General features: G+C 45.9%; 1 protein-coding gene across 3 annotated transcripts; it reads left to right on the plus strand.

Annotated features, from left to right (window-relative positions):
* The first annotated feature begins 455 nt into the window (after nucleotides 1-455).
* On the plus strand, nucleotides 456-27,291 carry dus1l (dihydrouridine synthase 1-like (S. cerevisiae)). 3 transcript variants are annotated; one of them, XM_064323119.1, is made up of 15 exons: nucleotides 456-607; nucleotides 1,094-1,339; nucleotides 1,460-1,568; nucleotides 1,754-1,804; nucleotides 2,059-2,171; nucleotides 2,264-2,346; nucleotides 2,560-2,663; nucleotides 4,253-4,397; nucleotides 5,013-5,109; nucleotides 5,622-5,710; nucleotides 5,791-5,820; nucleotides 7,464-7,630; nucleotides 8,419-8,456; nucleotides 24,544-24,619; nucleotides 26,520-27,291. In XM_064323119.1, exons 2-15 carry the CDS (start codon nucleotides 1,103-1,105, stop codon nucleotides 26,636-26,638), a joined length of 1,458 nt encoding a protein of 485 aa, XP_064179189.1. In that variant the 5' UTR covers nucleotides 456-607; nucleotides 1,094-1,102; the 3' UTR covers nucleotides 26,639-27,291. The 3 variants fall into 3 exon arrangements, with proteins under 3 accessions (XP_064179189.1, XP_064179191.1, XP_064179190.1); XM_064323120.1 differs by having other exon boundaries at nucleotides 457-555; XM_064323121.1 differs by lacking the exon at nucleotides 5,791-5,820.
* The last annotated feature ends 473 nt before the right edge of the window (nucleotides 27,292-27,764 follow it).

Raw genomic sequence — 27,764 nt, forward strand, 5'->3', positions numbered from 1 at the left:
CGGTGTGGAAGAACTTGACTGGCCTGCACAGAGCCCTGATCTCAACCCCATCCAGCACCTTGCAATTGGAAAACCAACTGCAAGCCAGGCCTAATTGCCAAATCAGTGCCCGACCTCACTAATGCTCTGAGATGTTGAATGTCAGGTGTCCACATACTTTTTTCCATGAAGTGTGTCTTGGTTCACTCTGCCAATGTTGTATTCCTTGGATTAGATGAAATACTATCTGTGACCAGGCATCACAGTATTGGTCAGTATGGGTGATAGTAATTTTTTCAGGCCTGGACCACATCTTGCAGTAAAATTAGAAAATAAACGTTTATATGTAGCAATAACAGTATGGTGAATATTCATAATATATGGATACTGGGGTTAATTGCAATGACAAAATACTGCACATAATTTTAATTTGTTAGAGAAGGCATACATTTGTAAACACCCTTTGTCGGTAGGCTACAAAAACGGGCCCGATGTTTCCCATCCGTCAGATTTGTGTGTAACACAACCATAGAAACACTCGGAAGTGGACGGCAGTCGCACGATTGAAGGTGGTTGGTAGGTGGTCGGTGGATACATTTGATCGAAGTGCAGCTGTTTGTAAGAACTGGTCAGTACTCCGAAACTGAGAGAAAAAATATTTTATGGGTATAAAACGTTCATAAAGATTACGGAGCAATGATTGTTCGTTTTAGAAAGAAAGTTAAGGTAACCAGTTTTAGTTCGCAGTCCTCCGCCAGAAGGCTTCGGTATGCGTTCAAGCATGTGCACACAGCAACCTGTGCTTGGCTAAATCTTGACGACAAAACTGCAACTTGAGAAAGACTTACCTTTTCGGTGCATCGGTATGCCTTGACGAGGCGTTACTAATGACATCGTGTTGCGTGTCATTTGAGAAAATATTTGTGCAAGCTAGCAACCGCGCTACGGCTTTTCAAATCTCAACGGACTTCCAGAGCAGATAGTTTGCTAACCTACTAGCTGTCAGTTAGCTGATGTTGTGTCTGATTAGAATAGGTGGTGCACATAAGGTACTTCGGTAGTTGTGGTTTGAATTGTGTTACAGAAAATCAAATCGGCGAATTGTTTCTCACAGGCTGTGGCCATGCCAAAGCTGCAGGGTTTCGAGTTCTGGAGGACCACTCTTAAGGGGGCACGCTATGTTGTGGCTCCCATGGTGGACCAGAGCGAGCTGGCATGGAGGCTGTTGAGTCGCAGGCACGGTGCTGAGTTGTGCTACACCCCCATGCTGCACGCGCAGGTTTTTGTGCGTGACCCTAATTATCGCCGTGAGAACCTATACAACGAAGCTTGTCCAGAAGATAGACCCCTCATTGCACAGGTGAGCTTGCTTCCTTAACTTGCACATATGCCCATTGGCAGCAATGTCACAGAGAAAAACACAGTATTCTAAAAACCTAAGTGAGTGCAGATGATTTTCATTATCTCTGTGTTTTTCTAGTTCTGTGCAAATGACCCAGAAGTCTTTGTCAAGGCTGCTTTGCTGGCTCAGGATTACTGTGATGCCATTGATCTCAACTTGGGCTGCCCTCAGATGATCGCTAAGAGAGGTGACATTCAGCACACAGACTTTAATGATTGGGCATGTTCACCAAAATGACATTTATTTATCAGATGTGATACTGAAGTTATTTGCTAATACAGCTGAGCTCAGACTGGAGTAGTTAACTCTTACACATAACACATACTGTATAGATGCTAGTTAACATGCTAGTTTGTGTTCCTTCTGTCCAAGGACACTATGGTGCCTTTCTACAGGAGGAGTGGAACCTTCTGGAGAAGATGCGTAAGTAGGGAATCTACCATCTTTATGTCTTTATCTTTTGTTGGGTTGGCAAGGGTAATCTCAGCCCACATCCGTTATCTGTAGGAATGCTTCTGATTTTTCTACATTATAGCTGATCTATAGTTTTGGCCGTTGAAACGTGCTGTACTATTTTGAGGATTATCGTTCAACCGTGGTCTTTGTCTGCCTGAAACATAGCCCTGGAAACATGACTTTTGATTGTCCTTGTCTTTCTTTTCCTTCTCCCTCTTTAGTCACACTAGCCAATGAGAAAATTTCAGTGCCTCTCACATGTAAAATCCGAGTGTTCTCGGAGATCGAAAAAACAGTGGAGTACGCCAAGATGCTGGAGAAGGCTGGATGCCAGGTAATGGACCTAGTCCGTCTCTTTAAGCATTAGCTTTAGGATGGATGTAGCATAGGCTTCCGCATTAAAGCGCCGTGTTGCTTGTTCCTTAGCTGTTGACTGTCCATGGCCGAACCAAAGAGCAAAAAGGAGCGATGACCGGCATTGCAAGCTGGGAGCACATCAAGGCTGTGCGGTACGTTCCAGAGCTTTTGTGGACCAAATGTCTTAAAACAGTTGGTAACCATTAGGCAAATGGGCCACAATTTTTTATGACCGAAGGTGAACGGAAGCACCAGGGGCCATGCATGTTTGTCAGTGAGTGAAAAACAGGAATTTAGCTCCCTTTTGTTTGTTGCTCGGGGGACTGCAGGCAGGTCTGATTTCCTGTGTGATCTCGCTGCTGCAGGAAAGCAGTGAACATCCCTGTGTTTGCGAATGGGAATATCCAGCACCTGAGTGACGTGCAGCGCTGCATGGATGAGACGGGCGTGCATGGGGTCATGAGTGCAGGTACGGTGCACGTCACGCTGACTGAGCGTTTTCATTGGCCGAGCAGATGGCTGAGATATAGCAGGGAGGAGCCTTAGGGGCTGAGTTGGGTAGCACAGTATGCTGCTCAGGCATTGGACATTCTGGAGCATTCCAGGTAGCACATCCTTCTAAAGCGCAAGCCCTTTCTCCAGTAATGAGCTCTCTCAGTTCTGAATCTTGGCCTGACTGTGCCAGTGCTGACTGTGGTTGGGCGAGGAATTGGGCTTAGAATCACACGGTAAAAGAGGGTTTGAGTCAGTACTGTATTCCCTGTCTCACACCACAGTAGTGACTCATCTGCTCAGTTGACACCTCCAGTCTGCTTGTGCTTCCCGTGTAAGCCGTAAAGTTGACTGCCACAATGACTGCGCAGCTCAGCTGGTCTGCCACAACGACTGCACAGCTCTGCTAGTCTGACACAATGACTGCGGAGCTCTGCTGGTCTGCCACAACGACTGCACAGCTCAGCTGGTCTGCCACAATGACGGCGCAGCTCTGCTGGTCTGACACAATGACTGCGCATCTCAGCTGGTCTAGCATAGTGACTGCGCAGCTCTGCTGGTCTGACACAGTGACTGCGCAGCTCAGCTGGTCTGACATAATGACTGCACGGCTCTGCTGGTCTGGCATAGTGACTGTGCAGCTCAACAGATGGACCACAGAGTGAGTGAAAAAATTTGTTTCAGCAAACGCTGAGTGTGTGCTCTCCAGAATAAGAGGGAGACGTTGCAGTGATGTAGCTAGCTGTCTTGCAGACATTATTGTCAGTCCAACCTGGGAGAAGTGAAATATGGAGTAAACCGTATTTTTTAAATTTTAATTGGAGTTTGGCCTTGACTGTCCCAGGCGGTGGAGTTGAAAAAGCAGGCGAGGTGTCCTAAGTTCATATTTTCCTTGTGTCTGAATGGACTGAGAGAGTAGTGGTGTGGGGTGGGAATGCAATATTGCCAGTCTGCAGATAAATCTGCAGTGATTCCTCTGCTGGTGCTCAGGTTGTGTAGATCAAAGAAGCTTCAATCATATGTGATAAAGCCAGATACTGGCAACACTGGAAAATAAACTTCAATTGAATCTTGTTCCTCTTCTAAAAAAATAAATAAAAAAGCCACTTTTTTCAGTTAATCCTGATATACTGGTTTTCTATCGATTCATTCTGTGGTGCAGTGTTCCTTTTGAATTGAATGGTTGGATTTTTGTGGGTGTTTTCAGTGAAAGAGTCACAAAAGCCAGCTCAAGGTCTTCATACTCACTGAGCTGAAAGAAATGGCAATTTCTCCCAGGTTGTGATAGAAGATTGTGTATGTGATGGATAAGGAAGCCTAAGGGTTATATTATCAATGTAATGCACTTTTATACCAGTGGGTGGCTACCTTGCACTGATTCTGACTATCACAGAAGAGAGCAGTGGTCCACTACAGATATGTCCGTAACTAACTAATGAATGGGAATTAGGAAACATCTTGGCCCCCTGCTGCAGAGCACATCTAGACAGTAATGCATGTTAGCTGAAATGCTTGTTTTACAGTGCCGTGCATGTACTGGACACATTGTGTGTGTTACTGTCTCAGAGGGGAATCTCCACAACCCGGCACTGTTTGAGGGCTCCAGCCCGCCTGTGTGGGAGATGGCGGAGGAGTACCTGGAGGTTGTTCAGCAGTACCCCTGCTCCCTGTCCTACGTCCGCGCGCACCTCTTCAAACTCTGGCACCACACGTACGTCACCGCCAGGGGCCCCTTTGATTTCTCTTCTGCTTTGTCTCAGACTGAAGTGGAATAAATCTGAGTGTCTTGGCCTCGCATAAATAAGAGATGTAATATAAGCAGCCTGCCATGAGCATATTCTCATTACTAGACCGTAATCACTCTTCAGTGTCCATTTTCCTCTGTTGAGCTGGAACCGGTCTGACTTGGTACTGATTCAGGCCTGCTTGAAAGTGGAAGCTATAAGCTGTATGATATCTAATGTTGCTTCCTTCAGTATCAGTGCTGTATAGGGAGGAGCACGCCACCATCACCAAACAAAAGACAATGGAAGGAATATGTAGGCTTTTTTCGGGTCAAACTCTGCTTTAGAGGTCCATGTCATAATCTAGACCCAGGAAGACTGCACTTGTACTACTGTCTATCAGAAATACAGCAGAATAGATGCTAGCCTAGATCTAGCTCTACAGAGGAAACGGTGTTGGGCTGTGAGTATATTTACAGTGGAAAAGGTGTTAGCATGAGTCTAGCTCTACAATTGAAAATGTGCTGGCATACCTCTGTCTCTGCTGTGAAATGACTTGGGTCTAGCTGGTAGGAGCTACCATTGTTTTTCTCTGTCCACAGACTGCAGATCTATCAGGAGCTAAGAGAAGAGTTGGCCAAGGTGAAGACCCTGTCTGGAATGGCGGAGGTCAACAGACAGCTGAAGCAGCGCTGCCAGGTTGGGTACTTTACAAATCTGTCTTCATTTCAGTCCTCAAATCTTAAAGGTGGAGTATAGGATTCTTTGGTGCCGTAATTGTGTTTGCCAAACTTAGGCATGGCTAGTTTGAGTCACCATAGGCCTGCCCTGGCAGGGCACATATGGCTTCCTCAGCCTGGGGTAGGACAGTCGTAAGGAAGCCAGAGTTCCTCAGTTTAAAGCAGAATAAGCAACTTCCCAGTTACTCTGTTTATTAAATGTCTTCAGTGAGAGATGCAGCACTATTTGTGCTAGCTCTCCTGTAGAACACTGTGTTACTTGTGGTGGAATTGTTGACTGGCTCACTCATTAATCCATGTTCCTCAGCTTCACTGCCCTCCGTGGGTGCAAATGGTATAGACTGACATAAGTGAAATGTATAAATGGTGATCGATCTCCCCATAAGCCCAGCCCCTGGAAATAAAATGTAACGTTGTCCATGCTACATTTCTTCTTGTAAAAAATGGTGTGTTTATTTCCTCATGATCCAGGAGGAAATGGCCAAGGGGGGAGACGGGCGGAAGAGCGTAAATGGTCTGCCGTTCCCGCATTGGATCTGCCAACCATACGTGCGACCCGTGTAAGCACAAGCCCTCTTTGCTCATTCGCCGAATGCGATGCTGTAGTATTGGTTACTGGAGTGTTCTGTTTAATTTACAGCTCATTTAGTAACTCGACTGCAATTTCATGGTGAGGAGCCTTCCCATTTCTGTGTGAGTCTAATGTCCTTCACTTCCTTCAGCATGTGATGTGCACTGGGTCATTCCGTGCTTATTTGTGTATGCTCACAATCAAACAGCCCCTTAATTAATGAATAGCTCCTTTGAACACACCATGTTTCTGTGGGATGTTGAACAGGTAGCATTTGATGGCAAGGACACATTTCAATAGTACTTTCTTTGTCAGCTGAACCTTGCTTGCAGTTCGCTCATTCTCTGTTTTTCAGTGGTTCAGTATCAAATTCCTGATTGAAAACCTTGTTTATCTTCACTTTGATGTTGCCCACGTCAACAAGTCGGATGCTGACGGCATTATCCTGCGGCAAATAGCCTAACACAGACCACACAATCTCCCTGGACCGTTTCCATGACAATCGCCAAAGAACGGAAACGGGTGCTGGAGTTTGTGTGCGCTGAATGGACTGCAAAGAAATCAAGGCCATATACACTTTTTCCTGCTTGATAAATACATCATTTAATATCATTTTTATTAATATATGCATTCTGTGACAGGAGATATAAAGTCTCATGGACAGGGGAATCATTCTCAAATCTTCCAGAATTCCATGTTTCAAAACAAAAGTTTCAGGTCATTTAGAGAGACAGTCATATATGGGCACGGATATATAGCATTATTTTTCACAAATAATGTTATTAGTCTTGGTTGGTGATTCAGGCTTCTCATTTTCATAAGGCCAAATGACATTATACCAGTATTTCAAGGCTTGTTGCATTCAGTCTGTAGCAATGGTGGGAGAGAGAAAAAGTTAGTTATTGAAAATAAAATGGTATCTTTCCAGTCTCACGCCACACAGGAGGGTTAAACCCTACCCTTCAGATATGTCCACCTTTCTTCCTGCTTGTCCCATTCTGTTGCTCTGTCATGTCTCTGGAATATTCTTTCCTCTGCAACATGGACATGTAACACCTGTTTATTCATAACATCATAGTCTGTACAGTTCTTCCTCTGGTCTTTATTTGTCTTTGTTAGCGTTTTTACCTTAATTTCTGCACATCTTCCATGGTTGGCCTCTCTGCCGTGTGTTCTCCCTCCTTAAAATTTACACAGATTTTTCCTTGTGTTGCCTCCCTTCGGGACTTGGGTTTATACTTTTTTCATTATTGTAAGCTACGTGTGTTGAGAGTGCTCTTCAAAAGGTTTTTGTGCCTTAGGCATTGAACTTGTTAGTAATGCGGAAGCCACGGTATTGATATTTTCCACTGTTGTCTCTTCAAAAGTCGGTTTTCTGAAGTGAAATTTGGCCCTTTGCTAGTTAATGTCTCTGAAAGACCATTATTGGATCTCTGAATCATTGCCTTATATTGATCCTGATGTCATATGCACCGTGCTGTAATGATTCATTTTCAGCTATAATGCATGAGACTGATAACACTAATTGGGCCACTGTTCTTCCTGTCAAGTTTGATGTAGCTTTTTACCAGTTAATATCTAAAATCGATACATAATCTTGTTTGCTAACAGATTGTTTGAAGTCGTTTTCCTTTTTTCGTGCTTACCTAGTGTATGGCTTATTTAGGGAAGATTGTGGCATTATAAAAAAGATGAAGCCGCTTGTGTAGCTTCCTCTTTTAAAATCTAGATCTGTTCCCTAGGCCAAAGGAACCAGGGAGTGAGAACGGGCAACCCAAGCCACAGACGAAGGTGACGTGTGTGAAGAGAGCACTGGAGGACAGCGATGGCACCACAGAATTCCTCTCCAAAAACAAGCAAAAGAAGAAAGCCCGCAACCCCCACAAGAATTTCAACCTGGAGCAGAAACGTAAGTGGGTCCTTCGATTCGATTCAATTCAATTCAATTTGTATGGTGCTTTTTTTACCGAGAACTGTCACAAGGACACTTTACGGAGTAGCAAGGCGAGAAACAGAGCAGACAGAGCAAAGACCAGGTCTGAACCTCCAAATAGCAAGTACACGATGTAAAAAATCTCTTCTCTGGGGAGAAAACTTTGAAACAGTGTCGAGAAAAAACTCCCCAATGGGAAGAAATGTCGAGAGGAACCTGGATTTGGGGGGGGGTTCAGTCCTCCACTGGCCAGCCTGGTGTAAAGTAGCAGTAGAATGGAATGCTACAAGAGAACCATCGCAGCAAAAGATGATGAGTTGAGCAGGTTACAGTTGAGGTGATAGCGAACAGGGATAATAGAACACCAAATGGTATAGTTCAGTATAGTGTGGGTCCTTGGGAACCACAGAATATAGCACTGAGCACAGGCACTTCAGGGTTAAACCAAAAACTCTCAAAGGTTTTCCATTACTGTGTCCCATTCAAAAAGGAATTATGGCTAAGAGTACAGAGCCTTGTACTATTTGAGTTGGGTCTTTTTTGTTATTATTTATTGATTGGATGATGAATGTTCTTGATGGGGAATGTTTTGGGGTGTTTTCCCACTTTTAACCATGACCTATGAATAAATTGGTTATTTGTATGTCATTTCAACCTTGTTGCGTTTAGCAAGTCTCTGCTTATTATTAGTGCCGTAGGAGTTGTATTCATAAGTGTATTCGCACAGGCAAACATGGCTGAACTTGTTTTCTCTGTTTCTACAGCAAAGTACATCAGGTGTGAGCAGTGTGGAAACCCAAAGGTGAGTTGCCTGTCCTCCTTTCTGCTTCCCAACAAGCAAGGACAAGGCAAATGTCAGGCAATTCATTCACTGCCTGCCCATGCTGTACTACACACTTAGGAGTATGCATACATTACCTTCATTTGGCCATTGGATAATTCCAATCGGTGGCGCTTCGTGATGCTCTGTGCCACTTGTTCTGACAGTCCCACACTGCAGTTTTCCCATTCTGTACTTGCTTTTCCTGGCCCTGAATCCTATTGAACATGTTCTAGTGATGGTATCTTTATGGCTAGGTCTACTGTCACTTGGGTACCATCCAGTTTATGACACTTCTGCCATTCAGCTCATTACATTGGGATTACATGAAGTTCTAATAAGTGAGTCTTCCAATAACAGCAGTGTATCTGTGGAAGGTTGATGGATTTCATTAGTTGTCTATGACTAGATGAATCATGATTTTTTTAAATTTCTTTTCTCATGCAAAACTGCCTTTCTGTTGTACTGATTGGCTGTGATTAGATTTTCACAGCCGTGCTTTGCAAAAGCATTTTTGTTTGGTACCCATGTGGATTTACCTATAATCAGTAGAGTGCAGCAGCACTGCTCAGCCCTCCCTGTATCACCATTATCTTTCAGTTTCATTGGAAAACGTAATGGGTTCTCAGTGGACCTATGGGATAAATTGTATCGTAAAGCCTGTACATTAATACAGGAAACATACTAGCACACCTATAGTGTTCTCTGTGGATAGGAAACAAAGCTTATGCTTGCACACAGCACTTAAGACCGTCAGGAAATAGACTTTTGCAGTTCTCATCAGTTTCTCTGTATGTGTGCATTTTTAGAGGAATGTTTTATCAATGTAAAAAGATGTGTTTATCTTAAAGCCTTGAAATAAAACTTTGGTCTGTGGTTTTGCCTGGGCTTTGAAATGCCCTTGGGTGGTAGCGTACAGCAGGGTAAGCCTGAGACTGGCGGGGGAAGCTGTGGTGTGGGGGTTTGTTGTTCCTGAGTCTGTGGCCTTGTCCTGTCTTCATGCACTTTTGGAATGATAATTGCATGCTTGGCTGGGCATTGAGTCACAGGATACCTTTCTCGCAGCATGGGTGAAATCTGAAAAATGAAATGGAAAAAACGAAAAAAATCAATGAAAAATGTCTTTTTTTCTCTCTTTTGCTTCACATTTAATGCAGAGCAAAACCTGTATTTGGCAGAATAAAAACCTATTTGATGATAGACAATACACGCAAGGTCTGTAAGAAGAGGCTGGAAATGAGCTGTAGATCCAAACCCTCTTTCCCCTGATAACAATATGGTCCGTTCCACCCTGCTCCCCAGGGCTTCCAGCCCTAATTCTGCCCTGCTCCTCAGGGCTTCCAGCCCCAGTTCCACCCTGCTCCCCAGGGCTTCCAGCCCCAGTTCCACCCTGCTCCCCAGGGCTTCCAGCCCTAATTCTGCCCTGTTCCCCAGGGCTTCCAGCCCCAGTTCCGCCCTGTTCCCCAGGGCTTCCAGCCCCAGTTCCACCCTGTTCCCCAAGTCTTCCAGCCCCAGTTCCACCCTGCTCTCCAGGGCTTCTAGCCCTAATTCTGCTCTGCTCCTCAGGGCTTCCAGCCCCAGTTCCACCCTGCTCCCCAGGGCTTCCAGCCCTAATTCTGCCCTGTTCCCCAGGGCTTCCAGCCCCAGTTCCACCCTGTTCCCCAGGGCTTCCAGGCCCAGTTCCACCCTGTTCCCAGGGCTTCCAGCCCCAGTTCCACCCTGTTCCCCAGGGCTTCCAGCCCCAGTTCCACCCTGCTCCCCAGGGCTTCTAGCCCTAATTCTGCTCTGCTCCTCAGGGCTTCCAGCCCTAATTCTGCTCTGCTCCTCAGGGCTTCCAGCCCTAATTCTGCTCTGCTCCTCAGGGCTTCCAGCCCCAGTTCCACCCTGCTCCCCAGGGCTTCCAGCCCTAATTCTGCCCTGTTCCCCAGGGCTTCCAGCCCCAGTTCCACCCTGTTCCCCAGGGCTTCCAGCCCCAGTTCCACCCTCTTCCCCAGGGCTTCCAGCCCCAGTTCCACCCTGTTCCCAGGGCTTCCAGCCCTAATTCTGCCCTGTTCCCCAGGGCTTCCAGCCCCAGTTCCACCCTGTTCCCCAGGGCTTCCAGGCCCAGTTCCACCCCTGTTCCCCAGGGCTTCCAGCCCCAGTTCCACCCTGTTCCCCAGGGCTTCCAGCCCCAGTTCCACCCTGCTCTCCAGGGCTTCTAGCCCTAATTCTGCTCTGCTCCTCAGGGCTTCCAGCCCTAATTCTGCTCTGCTCCTCAGGGCTTCCAGCCCTAATTCTGCTCTGCTCCTCAGGGCTTCCAGCCCCAGTTCCACCCTGCTCCCCAGGGCTTCCAGCCCTAATTCTGCCCTGTTCCCCAGGGCTTCCAGCCCCAGTTCCACCCTGTTCCCCAGGGCTTCCAGGCCCAGTTCCACCCCTCTTCCCCAGGGCTTCCAGCCCCAGTTCCACCCTGTTCCCCAGGGCTTCCAGCCCCAGTTCCACCCTGCTCCCCAGGGCTTCCAGCCCTAATTCTGCCCTGTTCCCCAGGGCTTCCAGCCCCAGTTCCGCCCTGTTCCCCAGGGCTTCCAGCCCCAGTTCCACCCTGTTCCCCAGGGCTTCCAGCCCCAGTTCCGCCCTGTTCCCCAGGGCTTCCAGCCCCAGTTCCACCCTGTTCCCCAAGTCTTCCAGCCCCAGTTCCACCCTGCTCTCCAGGGCTTCTAGCCCTAATTCTGCTCTGCTCCTCAGGGCTTCCAGCCCCAGTTCCACCCTGCTCCCCAGGGCTTCCAGCCCTAATTCTGCCCTGTTCCCTAGGGCTTCCAGCCCCAGTTCCACCCTGTTCCCCAGGGCTTCCAGGCCCAGTTCCACCCCTGTTCCCCAGGGCTTCCAGCCCCAGTTCCACCCTGTTCCCCAGGGCTTCCAGCCCCAGTTCCAACCTGCTCTCCAGGGCTTCTAGCCCTAATTCTGCTCTGCTCCTCAGGGCTTCCAGCCCTAATTCTGCTCTGCTCCTCAGGGCTTCCAGCCCCAGTTCCACCCTGCTCCCCAGGGCTTCCAGCCCTAATTCTGCCCTGTTCCCCAGGGCTTCCAGGCCCAGTTCCACCCCTCTTCCCCAGGGCTTCCAGGCCCAGTTCCACCCCTCTTCCCCAGGGCTTCCAGCCCCAGTTCCACCCTGTTCCCCAGGGCTTCCAGCCCCAGTTCCACCCTGTTCCCCAGGGCTTCCAGCCCCAGTTCCACCCTGCTCTCCAGGGCTTCTAGCCCTAATTCTGCTCTGCTCCTCAGGGCTTCCAGCCCTAATTCTGCCCTGCTCCTGAGGGCTTCTAGCCCCAGTCCACACTGCCACAGTCAGGATTCTTTCTGCTCCGCTGAGACCTAGTGATTTAGCAGGGTCATGCCTACCAAGCCCTGAAAGAAGAGATGTGTATCAATACATGCACATAGCTGAGAATCTTGTAAATGTGCTGGACATCTTATTAAACACATTCATAAAAACACAATTGAAGTGTTTAAATAACAAAAGAGTGGTGTGGAATTGTTCTATGCAAACAAAGGAGTGGCTGCTCATCATTGTAGTAGAATCCCAGGAATGCGGTGCCTGGCATTCCTGGGATTGTGATTTATTCAGTTGAAGGGGAAGTCAGCGCTGCTTTATCTTAAACCAGCATACCTTAATGGAAAATAGAATTTGAAACTGGGAATGAACTGGCTGTTGCCAAGGTAACTACTTGTGCATTCAGAATTTTATTGACAAAATCAGTTCTAGAAACCACTGATGGGATATGAATCTGTTGCACTTGCTTTAGCCGCATACTGTAGGGGGCTCATTTAAAGCCACTATGAACAGTGAAATGGCCATTGTCCATTAAAGACAGCAGGTGTGTTTCCGGGGGTGATTAGGGAGGCACTGTGGCATCAGCTAGCGTTTCTGACTCCAGGCGGGCCTGATCCACACGCAGACTGACATCCTTGTTTGCTATTGGCTGCACGTCTTCAGATATGATTAGCCACGCTGAGATCAGTTGCCTCTCACAGAGCAAGCCCCCGGGGACGATTGATTTTCCTCTTTTCCAATGCATCAAGAACACCAGTATGGCAAAATGGCCGAGTCCAATTTGGCCATTTCCTTACCTTTTGTCGGAGTGCAGGTTGAGAATATTAATTAAATATTCATGCCGTTAAAAAGAGTGAATGTTTATGTAAGAGTTTCTTTTTTTTTGGCAATTCTCTTTGAGGGTTTCACATGCAGTTTCTAACTTGGGCGTGAAATGCTAAATTTATATTTATGACTTAGTTCGTCAGGGTAAAGTGAGCATGGGCGTGACTTTAATTTGCTCTGGCTGATGTAATGGGCTTGAAAGCAACCGCTCAAAACAGGTCTTGATGACAATAACCAGAAAATGTTGCATGCATTCAGATAGCTCCTCAGGGTCTCCTTTCTTCCTGTGCGGTGTGCAGTTTTGTAAAACCCCTTTTCATTCTGGGTAGAGTAGGAGACGCACTGAAACAGTGCTGGTTCCCAAAAATTCATTCTTGCCTGTTTGGGGTAGTCATGACTTCAATAGTGCATATGTAAAAAATAAAAAAAGCAGATGTTTGATCTGTTACAAGGAGGTGGTTTTTTAAATTGATAGTCCTTTAAATTTAACAGTCATTTAGTTAAAATTTAAAATTTAAAAGTTCAAATATTTTCCCAAAAATCCACCCCAGAAATTATCTCACATCTCAGATTTTTAAAAATGTATTTTTAAACCATTTTCAGTCGCAATGTTTTTTAGGTTTTTTTTTGTTTTTATTTTTTTAAATAGTCGCAATGTTTTGTCTATTGGTCCCAGCTTGTGCTTGAGGTGAATGTGTCTGAACTGAGCCATTTGGACGCTCTTTTTGAAAGGTTTTGTTGCCGTTTTAAAGCTGAGAAGTGCTAATGTGCTGTTCCAGGAAACCCAGAGACCCAGGAGAACCACCGATACGGATATATATGCTCCCAACTGTTTGTTCAGATTTTTAAGAAAAAACTTTTAATTTATTTCCAATCAGTCACATTTTAACAGTTTAAAAGTAAATTTTTTTTTTTTTACCCAAGGGGTAAATATATTACAGTTTTAGAGCAGATGCTAAGTGGTCTCAGTCATCACATTTAACCATCTGTATGGTTTCTGCTTGACGTGTTGTAATTCATGGGTGAGTCTGGCACACTGGCCATCTACAGCAGTGTTAGTCATTCAGTTCAGAAGGGGGAGATCAAATGTTTCTCAATGATCTCATTTGTATTGAGCCTATTGTAATATTAACAGATGTGAGAAATGGTTCTCATGCAGATCTCAGTTTTTATTACCCTCTCTGAGCTGCCCAGAGGGTCCTTACGGTTTCAGTTCCGTTTTGCTTGTTGTGATCTCGGCCATAAATATTTTAATTTTTTCAGGACAGGAGCCATTTATGTCTGAGAGCTGGAGTATCCACACACCTTAACCGGCACCGTGCAATTTCTGTTGTTCCAACTATACATTTTATCTTTATTCCGTGAGGTTGGAATGACATTGGACAAACGCTTCAAGTAGATTGTGTATCTGTTAAACATCACACTTTCAGACTAATGTCATAATGAGTGATAGTGGGCTTCCAGGTGGCACACCATGCTGAGTACCCTGTGTGGAGTGGGGTGGTGTGTTTCACAGCCCACACCCCTTTCATTCTGAGACACTGCCCTCTGGTGGTCATAGTCCTATGAGGGCAGAGGGTCTCTGTGCGCAGATTTTACCACCATGTGCTGGCTTACTCTGCCCATTTCAGAGAAGTATGTGGATTCTTCCTGAATAGACCAAGGATGTTACCACAATGGGTCTGTTGTGATCAGGCATTCAATATCAGTGGTAAAGGTCAATATCTTGGATTTCCTGTGATAATTTGAGTATTAAGGATATAATTAATCATTTTCTATCTGCAGCAGACGATATTGAGTGATTTGTGAAATGGAAATTTGCCTGTTCCTTTGCTGAAGAAAGCATTTGGTCCTTCACCTTTGCCCACCGTTGGTAGTGTGATTTCTTCAAATCACGTTGTTCTTTACTTAGGACATATTCTATCTCTGCTTTGCCTCTGACAGAGTGCAGTAGAGAACATTGTCTGCTCTCTGGGAAGGTGAGAATACATTTAAACAGGTGCAGCCTTTGTTACCTGTAGCATCTGGCGGCGGCTGGCTTGTCATGTGTTCTTCCCAGTATGGTTTCTCATTGGCTTTCATAACAGGGCTTCAGTCACTGTTCCCTAATAGTTTTGCTGCTTGACAATGGCATCGTGTTTAGAGCAGCAGAATGCTTAATGGGTTCCATTTGGGGTTGAAGATTAGTGTGGTGAGCCAGTTGAAGAGTTGAAAGGGTATGGGTTTGGCAGTTGACTCCCCATAGGCTAGTTGCCCAAAGTCTGATGTGAAATCTTTGATGCTTGTTTGGCCTGCCTGCTGCTGAGGGAACTTTCATTGTGTGGGATGTGCCAGTAGTGCCACCGTCTTCGAGCGTCTCTTAATTATTGTGTGGGTGGTGCTGTCAGTGCCGTTTGTTTCTGATGACTTGGAAGGCAGCTCTAAATGGGTGTCAAAGGTGGCAGCGAATCTGGCAGATTAATGCTAATTAATGTGTTGACTGCATTCCAAGATGCAGGCGTTCACACAGACTGGCTGAGGTTACTGCAGATGGCTCTGGCCCCCTTGTGCTGGAAAGCGGCTCTCTGCCCTTCACAAAAAAGCAACATTTACCAATATCCAGATTTGGTGTTCCTGTATTTAAAGGCGTATAAAGCAGTACCTCAGGACAGCGGCAGTCGCAGAGCTCAGAGTACCGGTGCTAAGGTATGCTTGTGTTCTCTGCTGCCACAGCAGGATCAGAGCTGTCCAGCAGTTTTGTAACGGCGATTTGCATGTTTACCGGTGTTCATTGGCACCACCTGTGCTATTGATTGAGCAGAGCGCCAACCGTCCTGTGCTCCCCTCCGAAACGCGGCTCTCAGCCACTGCTTCTTATCGCAACGCGGGCTCCCGCACACACCCAAACACCGTGCAGCTCAACAGGCAGACCCGCAGGCGCTGGTGAGTAGTGGCCAGCGGGGGGCGCTGGGAGGTAATGGGTGAATCGTCCCGAGAGCATCACCTTGCAGGGGTGCTGGCTGCAGTCTGCACTGGCAGTGTCGCGTTCCATGCCAAATTGCTGGGCCCATCCTTGGGTGAGCCATTCGGTAACCCCCAATGTGGCTGTTTTAACCAAAATGTTCCTCAGTTGGCAGAAATGATGCTGCAGATGTGCCTGCATGGATAGGATTTTTGCATTCTGTGTCATCCGGTTGTTTTTCCTGAGGTAAACTGAAAATTATCTAACTAACAAAAATCTATGCCTACAGAACAAATCAGCTTCAGTATTTATAATTCAGGACTAGGGACAGTCATGCTTGAATGTTCATAATGAAATATACAGGATATTATCCATCTGGAGCAGAGAGAAATTGGCTTTCTGTATGATGCATGAAATGTTGCCTCATGCCTAATTTGTATGTAGTAATAATACCGAAATAACTGAACCGAAGAAACTTCGTTCACACGTTTTTTAAAAACCCCAGCAGAAAAAGGGCACAGAGCGAATATGCGGTTAATATCTTGACTGTTCAGGCAGATGCACAAATTGCATTACTGTGTTCCTTGACGTGACCTTCTGTCCCCACATCCTTTCTCCTGGCACCAGAGGTTATTCTGCTAAACGAGGTCTCTGCCCTTCGTTTGTCATCGTCTCAGTCTCATGTTTCTCTCACTGGGCTGACTTCAGCGGAGATAGTGGTCGCTATACGAGTGAAGCCTCCGCTGTCTTCTTCTGCCTTCACCAGTGGGCTCTTTCTGTTCCTAATGTGGTGCGTATAGAGTTGTCTTTTTGCTCATAGTCACGATGCTTCAGGAAGAGATATGTTGTGGAGTGATAATGCAGCTAAGCTAAGACGATTGTTGTAATATTTTGATATCCCATGGGGTACTTCGAGGTGGGGTGGGAATGGAAGAGGAGCAGGGCGGTGTTACCTTACTATCTTTTTCGTTGTACGTTTTGGGCCTCCTTAGTATTTCTTAATTTCTATATTTGTATTTTACCCCATTGGTTTGAAAGGCCTGAGAACTTTGACTGCAGACCTCTCGATGATTGTTTTCTGCCAACAAGTCTCAGGGTGATCACTCCCAGTTCTACAAGCTTAACACCACAGCACCCTTCATATTTCAGCACCAAGCTTTCAAGCTTGTGTTTTCAGTATGCTGTACACTGGGGCAGTGTGTCGGCCTCTCCAGGGGTGACATTTGAAGATGTTCATTGTGGAAATCTTTTTGTGTTCGTTCTGTAATGAGTCAGAGTGATCCTGCTGCAATTACGATCACGGTTTAGAAGAAAATGGTGGTGACTGGCGGGTGCCCCTGACCCTTTCCTGGCCGTTGTCTTTAATGAGCTCCCTTAGTGCTTGAGCACAGAGGTGACCTGGATACGGGCACCGGTTCGTTTCTCCTCACCATTAAGCACTGACGGCTCTAGGTGTTCCGCAGTTTTATTGCTCTTGGGCAGTGATGGGTGTTTCCATGGCTCAGCCCAGGAACGCTTGCTGACTGCGCTCACCGCTGCATTGTAATTCACTCACTGCATGAAAAGGCGCGTTTGCAGGGTGGATGCGAATCCAAAAACGGACGCATTTCCTGGCCGTGTGCGACATGTGTCAATGTCGGAAACCAATGTCGAATTGGAAACTGACATCATTTTGCGCACGGAGGTGTTCTTGCCCGTGCACTTGGCATAATTGACCGGTCGTGGCCGTCCACGCCTCAGGATCACAGACGTGGCCCGGGAGTGTGCAGAAGTGCACGTGTTGACACGGGGAAACTACCGCTCATGACCCACAAACCCCGAATTTCTCTGAAATATAACAGATCAGATGTCTTCCAGAAACTGTTTTTCATGCAGTGACTGTAATAGCTGATTAATGCCCTGCACTCCCTTGACTACAGAGGTTATCAGTCTTTGATGTGAATGAGATTACATCAAGGACCATCATGCGTATAACATAATAATAGGGCTGCTGGGCGGCCTATTTGGTTAAGGCTGTGGTGCAAGGATGAGCCCCACGGTGTCGGATCTAATCCAGCCCGCGCCAGTGCTGACCCTGGCAGTAGCCGAATAGGGTGATGCGCAATTGCCGATTGTTTCGCCCAGGGTATTGGAGGGTTCCGTCACTAAGTGGTTCACCTTTCAAAGCCCTCTGGCAACACATGCTGATGAATGGGGCACCCGTGGGCTGCATGTGAAAGCCACCCATGAAGGGTCTTCCTCTGACTCCACTCTGCCCACTTAGCTGTGGTCTGTTCTAGTCTCCACATGTTTCAGAGGAGAACTGTGGATGTGTACACTCTCCCAAATCAGCAGCGCGGTTCACACGTGAACGCAAGCCCTGCGGTTGCAGATAATTGGAAATTAAAAATTAGGTCGGGGGTTGAACATGGCCAAAAAATACAATAATAACCAACAGCCCAGATTAAGGGAAAATATTATTCATTTATGTCAACTTACTTTGGCATTTTCATATCTCAAGAACAAAACAAAGTTAGGATGTTGGTTTTTGTGATTTCTTTTTAAAGGCAAGACGGCAAGGTTTGTTGAGTGATGGCTGTTTAGACATAAATGTTCGTGTTCACCATTTCCTGAGACAGGAACGGAAATGTAGGCTATTTTACGGAGTCATTATTCCAAGTAGGTGAGCAGAGCACTTCATCTAAGCCCTTAAGATTTCCATTAGTACCAGACTGTCCACTCCATCCGTGCTTGGATCTTCATTGCTTCTCATTACTCACCCATCACAGACTCTTAATTCATATTTCTCCGGTCATTTTGATTGAGTACACTTAAGGGGTCCCATTTCAATATCTGTAGTTAGAAGGTTTTTTTTTTCGGGGATGGGAGGCGATGAATGAATTATCTGCATGATTCCACAGTTGATTGTAAATGCATGGTGTTGCAGCAGTTTTTCAGGGAAGCGTAGATGAGTTTCTGCATGCCTTCTTTCAGTTGAGACCTGAAAATCATCTCCCGAAGCCGACTTCCTGTAGAGGCATTGCTGATATATATTCCTGGCAAGCGTCAAGATCCAGAAATTATGAGAAATAGGAATGAAACGGTGGGGAAGATTTATGTGCGATTCGAATGGCCACCCTTTTCATCAATGCTGAATGCTGTCACATCAGAGTAGAGGATCAGTGCTGTGGAAGGATCGGGGAATGATGGCATCTGTAAAATGGACCCAGTCTTGGCATTGGAAGTGGCTCTGCTCAAAACCCAGGAGACTTAATATACAGAAACAGGAAATGAAATCTGGCAGTGAAGGGAAAAGGCTACTGCCCTCTTATTCAGCTATGGCTTTTTGACACTTAATAAGGAGCCATAGTGTATATGTAGCATTGACCTCTTTTTTTTATTAACCCCCACTGCTTTTCTAAAGCTGCAATGGAATCCCAGTTTTCCTTCAGAAATTAGCCTGCATTGGTTTTGTATTGGAGAGTAACCTCGTGGTAATGAATATTTCCTTATGACGTACTTTTTATCTTGTACACATCGGGGTCAGAATTCAAACGCGAACCATTCTAGTTCTGGGGGGTTCGGGTTTCAGTCTTCTCTCTGGTTCCAAAAAAGCACCGGGGGTTCTCCTGTCCATCTGGAGCTCCATGGAGAACTGAGCTCAGGCTGAGTGACTGAATTGTGGCTCTATACAGGTCTGCTCCCAGTCCCTCAGCACTGCCGAACGCCTCTGCAGAGTTAGTTACCCACCCATGCCATTCCCATGCCAGCCTCGGAACTGCTCATCTGCTGCCAGGATTACTATCATCCTCCCCTCCTGCTGGAGCCGTTATGACTGTGCGGCATCTGTTGTGTCTGTCGATAAGAAGGCTACAGGTGCCTTCAGAAATATCATTGTGCCTATTTTTGCTTTCTTTGGATACAATAATAGATAGGTTGCAAGAGCAGTAGTTCTAAATAATAGAAATATTGCTGATATAATGCATAATAATGCATTTTATTTATACAGTGCATGATATTAATAGCCTATTTACACATTCTGTTTTATGCAAGGACCTCAGTGGGTTACAAACTGGAGGTAATAAATATCTAAAATGGTTACGAAGCCTTAACACACACAGTAATGTCACCAGTTAAGGAGATCAGGTCATCTTTAAAGAAATAAAAGCATTGTAAATAAGTAGGTTGACAGGTACATTGAAAATAAATGTAGAATAAATTGGAAATGTTTTTATCCCAAGTTTATCCAATTGATCCAGTGTTTTGTGTTATTTTTGGAAGGTGATTAGCATGTGAATCTCAAAAAAAAAAAAAACTGTCAGCTGACTTCATCTATTTGACTCGGCAGTCTACTTCGATAAACTGCTGTAGCTTCTACACCAGAAAGCTACACAGCTGCTGCAGACTAACTGCAGCCCTCTGGTTGACCAGAGGTGTCGCTGTGGAGTTGTGGAAGGGAGAGACCCTCCCTCGCTCACTCCCTGGACAATGCAGTGGCCTGTTGTGTGCTACCCCAAGGGACACAGGTTGAACCGGCATAGATTCAGTCTGGCACTTTTTTTGAAAGAAACTTTTTTGATACAATAATATCTTGTTGTGATTATGACTCATCCTTTGAAAGATACTCCATGTTTGCGTAATCATGTAATTAAGGATTCATGAGGGAGCTGATATTCTTGCATGTTTTTATCTCCTGTCAACAAATGTCCCCATTATCCAATAGATGTTTCTCATTAATCTCCAACGGAACATAACCTTCCTAATGCAGTTTCTATCAGTCCTTTGTGACACTAGCCTTCCAGCAGTGGTGATGGGGACATTTAAATCTTTAGAGCTCTTAAACGCTGGTGCCAGAAGCCCAATTGCTATGTCCCAGGCAGTGTACTTGTCCTCAGATCTCTCATGTGGAAAACAAATGTAAATCCATGGGAATCTTTTAGACTGAAGCCTTGCATTAGCCTTGCACTGTTGTTGTGAAAAGTGAAGTGCACTTCAAGAGTTTATAGGAAAGTGTCCTTTACATCATGACTTTTTGTACTTGTAGTATTGATCTGAAAATGCAAACAGATCAGGAAATAAAGACCCTTATTTACTCTACATAATAATAATAATAATAATCATAATAATAACAACAACAACAACTTTTATTTATTTTTACAATAACAATTATTATTAATCCTGTTTATTTGTTCAGCACCTTTCTCATACCCAAGAATACTTCACAGAACATGTAACAAATGCACATGCATATAAATACATCATCTGATTCCAAAGTTTTAGGGCCGTGGTGCTGAATGATGGACCCTAAACAGACCAGTGCCAGAGGACCTGGCAGAGGAAGGGTACTGGTGGGAGTGCAGGAAAAGAGTAATTCAGTAAAACAACGGTGATAGGGAGCCAGATCATGAAGTGCTGTAAAATGTGGTGATGAGTGGTGTGTAATGCATGCTTGTTGTGATGGTGAGTGAGCCAACTGAGTTATGGGAGAACAGGAGATATTCAAGTACATTTCTTGATGTGTGTGAGAACCCTGGCTGCTGATTCCTGGACGTACATCCTGGAGTTAATGGATAGTTTGAATGGGCAGCTAACAAGAAGAGCCTTACAGTAATATAAGCAGGAGGATATTAATGCATGTGTGAGAGTTTTGGCATCAGTGACGGATGTGGGATGGGCAGGAAGCCACTTTATTAAGGTAGTGTGTTTCAAATGAGAGTGTAGGATAAATTTGTAACTCTAGGTTTTGGACCTTGGTTGATGAGGCAACCAAGATACCATCGATGACAAGATGGTTTTAGAGAGAGTGGCTTTGGTTTTAACCGGCATGATTTCTGTGTTATCACAGTTTAGATTGGGGAGTTAATGGACATCCAAATGTGTATGCCTTAAATTTAAGCCAGGAGTGAGAGGCGGAAGGGCTGGGGTGGATTTGGTGCTGATGTACACTGCATGGCCAAAAGTATGTGGACAGCCGAACATCACTCCTCTATGTGCGTGTTGAACATTTTATTCCAAAACCATAGGCAATAATATGGATTTGGTCCCCCCTTTGTAGCTATAGGAGCCTCCACTCTTCTGGAAAGGCTTTTCACTAGATTTTTAAACTTGGCTGTGGAGATTCGCTTCCATTCAGCCACAAGAGCATTTGTAAGGTTGGAGTCTGATGTTGGGTGATGAGGCCTGGCCCACTGTCGGCATTCCAATTCATCCCAAAGGCATTTGATGGAGTTGAGGTGAAGGCTTTGTGCAGGCCAGTCAAGTTCTTCCACACCAAACTCCGCAAACCAGTTCTTTATATGCTTTGGGCACAGGGGCACTGGCATGCTGAAACAGGAATGGGCCTTCCCAAAACTGTTGCCACAAAGTTGGAAGCACACAAGTCTCTAGAATGTTGTAGCATTAAGATTTCCCTTCTCTGGAACTAAGGGGCCTAGCACAAACCATGAAGAACAGCCTGGCAGAGGCGGCACTATGCATTCAGGCAGGTAGCAGGTAGTTCTGGCATTCGCCAAACTCAGATTTGTCTGTCAGACTGCCAGATAGTAGAGCGTGATTCATTACTCTAGAGTCTGATGGCAGTGTGCTTTCCACCACACCAGCTGGTAGTTGGCATTGCACGTGGTGGTCTTAGGCTTGTGTGCCGCTGCTCGGCTACTAAACCATGGAAACCCTTTGCAGCTGAGCTGTTGTTGCTCCTAGTTGTTTCAACTTCACAATAACCGCACTTAACAGTTGACCAGGGCAGCTCTAGCAGGGCAGAAATTTGACAAACTGACTTGTTGAGAAGGTGTCTTACTATGACGGTGCCACACTGACCTCTTCAGTACACCCCATTTTACTACCAGTGTTTGTCTATGGAGATTGCCTGACTGTATGCTTAATTTTATGCACCTGTTAGCAGTGGGTTTGGTTGGAGTAGCCAAACTCACTAATTAGAAGGGGTGTCCACATACTTTTGGCCATGTAGTGTATAGGTGAATACATCATAATAGCACTGAATTTTTACACCATGATGTGAGGGAGCAAATGAGGGTGCATATAAAGTAGAAGTAGAAGGAGGCCAAGCACTGATCCCTGAGGAACTCCTTGTGACACAGAGATTTCAGAAGCTTCAACTAACTTAACTCGAAAAACCATATCAAACCCATTACTATGGCATTCTGCATGGTTGTACAATAATAGGTGTAATTATTAATGCATGGTTTATTTAACATTATATCTCATTTTAGCACTTTATATTCTTCTTACTTATGAACCACCGCATAAAATATTCCATACAAAATATTTTTGAACAGATGATTCCATGTCTTGCCATACAGGATGAGTTGTCATGGGCTATGATTAGTCTGTGTGTTTTTTTCTCCTCCCAACAAGAGCATATGGCTGAAAGTGCTCATCATTGGTGGAGCAGTGCTGTTGAGTGGTCATTATTTGGCGAGGCGGCTCTCCCACAAGGTCACCTTACTGCGGCAGGAAACAACAGGCCCTCCAAATAGCACTCCTCTCCTCAGCTCCTGAAGTATGATTGCTGACTGCATGCTCAATAGACTGGGAACAGGAACGTCTTCAGCACAACACTTACAAGATCCTATTTTAGATCTGCTCTCCTGAACAATACAGTGCGCTTCCAGCAAGTCAAGGCCATTGCTTACCTGAGCTGTATGAACTGGCTGTAGAGGATATCAGATTTGATGGAAAATTATCCTTCCTGCCTGAAGTTGTATATTTTGGAACAAAAATGTATGTATAACTTAAGGAAGGACATGATTTTATCTGTATAAAAAGCATGCTTGTATAGCAGTGAGAGTGGCACTCAAGGGCTCGTTCGGTTAAGGCACCGCACTGCGGTGCAGGGATGAGCCGACAGTCTCAGATAGAATCCGGACCAAACTGGTGCCGTCTGTGGCCGGTAGCTCCACAGGGCGATGCACAATTGGGCCCTGTGTTGCCCGGAGAGATTGCCATCATAGCACAAATGCCAACTGCAGCAAAGTTTGCACATTCATTGAAGAAATAGATGAGCACAGAAGTCAGCTTTTGAAGGAAAACTTTGACAGTTTATTTTTTATAACAAAATATTTCAGCTTGCTTACTTTACTATTTAGCAGAGAGCTTGAGTCGGGAGAGCTGCTGAGTGTCTCTATAGCTTTGTATATGTTCCTGAGAAGGTGCTGCTCCACAGCCTGATATTGAGTCCTGACCATTCCGGGGTCAAATGCGGCTGCAGCTCTGCATGGCTGGGCAGTGTGTGGGGCTAGCATGACCCAGGGACATGCTACACCAAAATAAAATGTATGAAATCAATTAAGGCAAAAAAATTTTAAGTAAAGTTAAACTTGGCAGCCATGGTTTATTCATAGTCAATGTTCCGAAGTATCATGGCCCATTTTATCTGTGTCACTCTCAGCATGTTCTGAAAGGTAAGCGTGTAAATGTTGAAGCAACGCTTACTTACTCAGTAGACACTCGACATGTGATCGCTTTAACACATTTTAGATCATTTTACATGTATCATCAACATCTTACCTCGTCAACAAGAGCACTCATCCATCAGTTGAATAGCAGTCACAGGTTGATGACTGAAAGCTTCTGTTTTTTCCAGTGTGCATGTGATGAACGCATGACCTGCATGTTGATGCTCCATGCTGGTGCTGGCTAACTAATTGCTCATCTGAGATGTTTGAACTAAGTACTCATTTATTTCATGGAACTTTTTGAGTTAAATCAATTCAAGTATAAATCAAAAAGGATCAAGCAATTAGGGAATTATTTGAAGATTAGGAGTCACTCTTTATTAGTCATTTTAAAGGTTGACCTGATCCAAACTGAGAATACAGTGTGCACAATAAAATTTTTTTTAAAAAAGATACATTTTCAGTGTTCCCAAGACAAAATTCCCATGGAAATATTCCATGAAACACTCAGAATTTTGCCAGAATGCTCACCCCTACTTTGCAGTCCTGTGTGACAGATAATGTTTGAGCGCTAACTGTCAGCTGTGCTCTCTGTCTCCGGCTCTGCAGGGCAATAAGTGCGTCTTTAGCTTGTGCCGCGGGTGCTGCAAGAAGGCGGCGTACAAGGCGACTGCTGACTGCCCTGGTGAGTGCCCCTGCCAACCTGTGCCCACCTGCACATACCGTCCTCTCCGCTGACTGAGCCTGTGCCCCCCTGCACATACCGTCCTCTCCGCTGACTGAGCCTGTGCCCCCCTGCACATACCGTCCTCTCCGCTGACTGAGCCTGTGCCCCCCTGCACATACCGTCCTCTCCGCTGACTGAGCCTGTGCCCCCCTGCACATACCGTCCTCTCCGCTGACTGAGCCTGTGCCCCCTGCACATACCGTCCTCTCCGCTGACTGAGCCTGTGCCCCCTGCACATACCGTCCTCTCCGCTGACTGAGCCTGTGCCCCCTGCACATACCGTCCTCTCCGCTGACTGAGCCTGTGCCCCCTGCACATACCGTCCTCTCCGCTGACTGAGCCTGTGCCCCCTGCACATACCGTCCTCTCCGCTGACTGAGCCTGTGCCCCCTGCACATACCGTCCTCTCCGCTGACTGAGCCTGTGCCCCCTGCACATACCGTCCTCTCCGCTGACTGAGCCTGTGCCCCCTGCACATACCGTCCTCTCCGCTGACTGAGCCTGTGCCCCCTGCACATACCGTCCTCTCCGCTGACTGAGCCTGTGCCCCCTGCACATACCGTCCTCTCCGCTGACTGAGCCTGTGCCCCCTGCACATACCGTCCTCTCCGCTGACTGAGCCTGTGCCCCCTGCACATACCGTCCTCTCCGCTGACTGAGCCTGTGCCCCCTGCACATACCGTCCTCTCGCTGACTGAGCCTGTGCCCCCCTGCACATACCGTCCTCTCCGCTGACTGAGCCTGTGCCCCCCTGCACATACCGTCCTCTCCGCTGACTGAGCCTGTGCCCCCCTGCACATACCGTCCTCTCCGCTGACTGAGCCTGCGTCACTTCACCCATCTCCTCTGACGTTTCATTTAGACCTGCGTACAGTAGAAGAGAAGCAGGCCCTCCCCCCCCACCTGCCAAAAAAAGAAAAACATCTGGCATTCTGTTTCCCAAGATTTACTCCACTCTGTTTGGCTAATGAGATGCGGAACTGAACTCTAGCCCATTAGCTCCCATAATTCACTCGCTCCTTCCTTCCTAAAAATAGCATCCGCTGAACAAGTCGCAACAGAAGGCATAGCAGTCTGAATTGCGTGTGCTTCATCGTAGCTTCGAGGGCAGCGTTAATTAGAGAGGTCAGTTCTCAAAATAGCATATGATTTTAAGTGCAACTTCAGGTTAAGGTTAACGGTGATGAATCGTGGGCTAGAGGTGAGGGATTGAGTGGGTCCTGACCGGCTCTTCTGTGGTATGTATGATGTCACTGATGGAGTTCCTATGACCTGTGCGCTGGTTTTACAGTGCAGCAGTGCAAATGACCCAAATCAAGGGTCTTTATATCGGCTTTATTAACACAGTCAGGCCTGTCAAACCGTATCTGACAGACGGCCACCTTTGAACTTGAGCAGTTACATTTGTCAGATGTGCTTTCTGTAATATTGGTCTGTAGGTTTCAGGGGTTCCAGCAATTTTTGACAGGAAGGTGCCTGTTGAGACCTGTTTCATCTCCTGAGGACAGAAAAAAACATGGTTTCAGTGTGTGGAGCTATGATAAAGCATCAGTTTATTTTGAATTGCAATGTCGCACAGCCAACAAAGCAAACAAATGAAAGATTGTACAAAAAGCAGAAGTCTGCTTGTACATTTTGCTAGCATTTTTCCACACACTTTTGTCAGACCAGGAATGGAAGATGGATAAGCCTGTATTGTTGTTGTCATGCTGATTTCCAGGTCAAGGCCATTATCTGAATCGACTAGAGGGTGCGCATACATATTAAAAATGGACGTCCGCAATGTTGGTGAAGGTGTTTTGTCTGAAATGTTGCGCAGTGAAAGCGGAGCGCAGTAACGTGGTGTGTGTGTTTCCAGGTCACGGGCTGCTGTTCAAGACGAAGCAGGAGAGAGCCTTAAAGCTGAAGAGTGAAGAGGCTCAGAGGGCAGCGAACGGGGAGAGCGCTGTCCAGGCGGGGGGGGAGCCCGTGGCCTGAGGGTGCGCACAAGGACACAAACGCTCCCACATGCGCCCCGAGGCTACTGACCGCAGGGGCGGGCAGGGCGGGGCGGGGAGGGGCGGGGAGGGGGGAGCAGAGGGGACCAGCCGCACGCTCAGGCTCGCAAACCCTCTCAGGGTCCCTTCCCCTCGGTGGACAGCGTCAGCACAGCTCAGTTTACAGAGGAACGGGCAACGTCCTCAGCTCGTTCTCCCGTTAAATCTTTGCCGTTTTTACATTTGCCTTTTTTATTTTTATTTTTATTATTTTTTTTGTGTGTGTGTGATCAAGTTAAGCCCATTTGCTTATGTTGTTTTTTTTTTTCTCCTGTGCATTACTTTCCTTCAGAATGCAACCCATCCCTTTTTTCAGGAAAGTGAAGCTCGGTTAAACAAGAATTTTATAAAAGAGTATTTTATCTGGCAAGGAAAAAAAAGGAACTACACATGGACAGAATGTTCTTGAGATGAAATGCTTTTATTAAATAAGAGGACAGGGATCACGTAGCCTTGGCTTACTAGACACTGGATACAAGGCAGCTTGACACTGACCATTTTAAAAAGTACAGAGAACAAGAAGGTCTATGGAATTTAACAAATCTCCGGTCAATTCAGTACAAATAAATGGTTGTTGTGTGTATGGAATCTGTATATTACTAGTTTATATGGTCATATGTGCTGTAAATGAGTTGCAAGGATACATTAAGGGACAGATATGGATATTTGAAGAAATTAACTGCTCAAATAGGAAGACAATGAATTTTTAACGTGGAACAATACATTACAGCTTGTTACATTGCTTTCCTGAAAGCCAGCTTTGGGTCCTTTGTTGAGCTGCCTTGAAACGTTGCTTTCAAATGGAGGCCCACCTATTCATGAATCATGAGAAATGACAAAATAGTCTTGACTGGCATCAGCGTGTCAACCATGTTGTGCTCATAGTAGTTATGCACCTGACAACTGAGGCTAAAGCTTATCATTTCATCATTTAACTTGTGGATCATTCGGATTCTGTAGAATAGCGTGACAAACGTCAGGATGATGTTTAATTAAATCCCATGCTTGAGTGCCCTAGAAACAAATTATCAAGTTTTTTGTCATTATGGTGTGGAAAGCAGTCAAAG

Source organism: Anguilla rostrata, chromosome 2 (genome assembly GCF_018555375.3).
Source record: "Anguilla rostrata isolate EN2019 chromosome 2, ASM1855537v3, whole genome shotgun sequence".
In the NCBI taxonomy this organism is placed as follows: Eukaryota; Metazoa; Chordata; class Actinopteri; order Anguilliformes; family Anguillidae; genus Anguilla; species Anguilla rostrata.

What these genes read in the sequence shown, in the direction of transcription:
- dus1l (XM_064323119.1), top strand. Translation starts at nt 1,103, where the DNA reads ATGCCAAAGCTGCAGGGTTTCGAGTTCTGGAGGACCACTCTTAAGGGG. An exon ending in TCAGATGATCGCTAAGAGAG is followed by an intron (nt 1,569 to 1,753) that starts GTGACATTCAGC and finishes CTTCTGTCCAAG; the next exon opens with GACACTATGGTGCCTTTCTA. An exon ending in GCATGGGGTCATGAGTGCAG is followed by an intron (nt 2,664 to 4,252) that starts GTACGGTGCACG and finishes TTACTGTCTCAG; the next exon opens with AGGGGAATCTCCACAACCCG.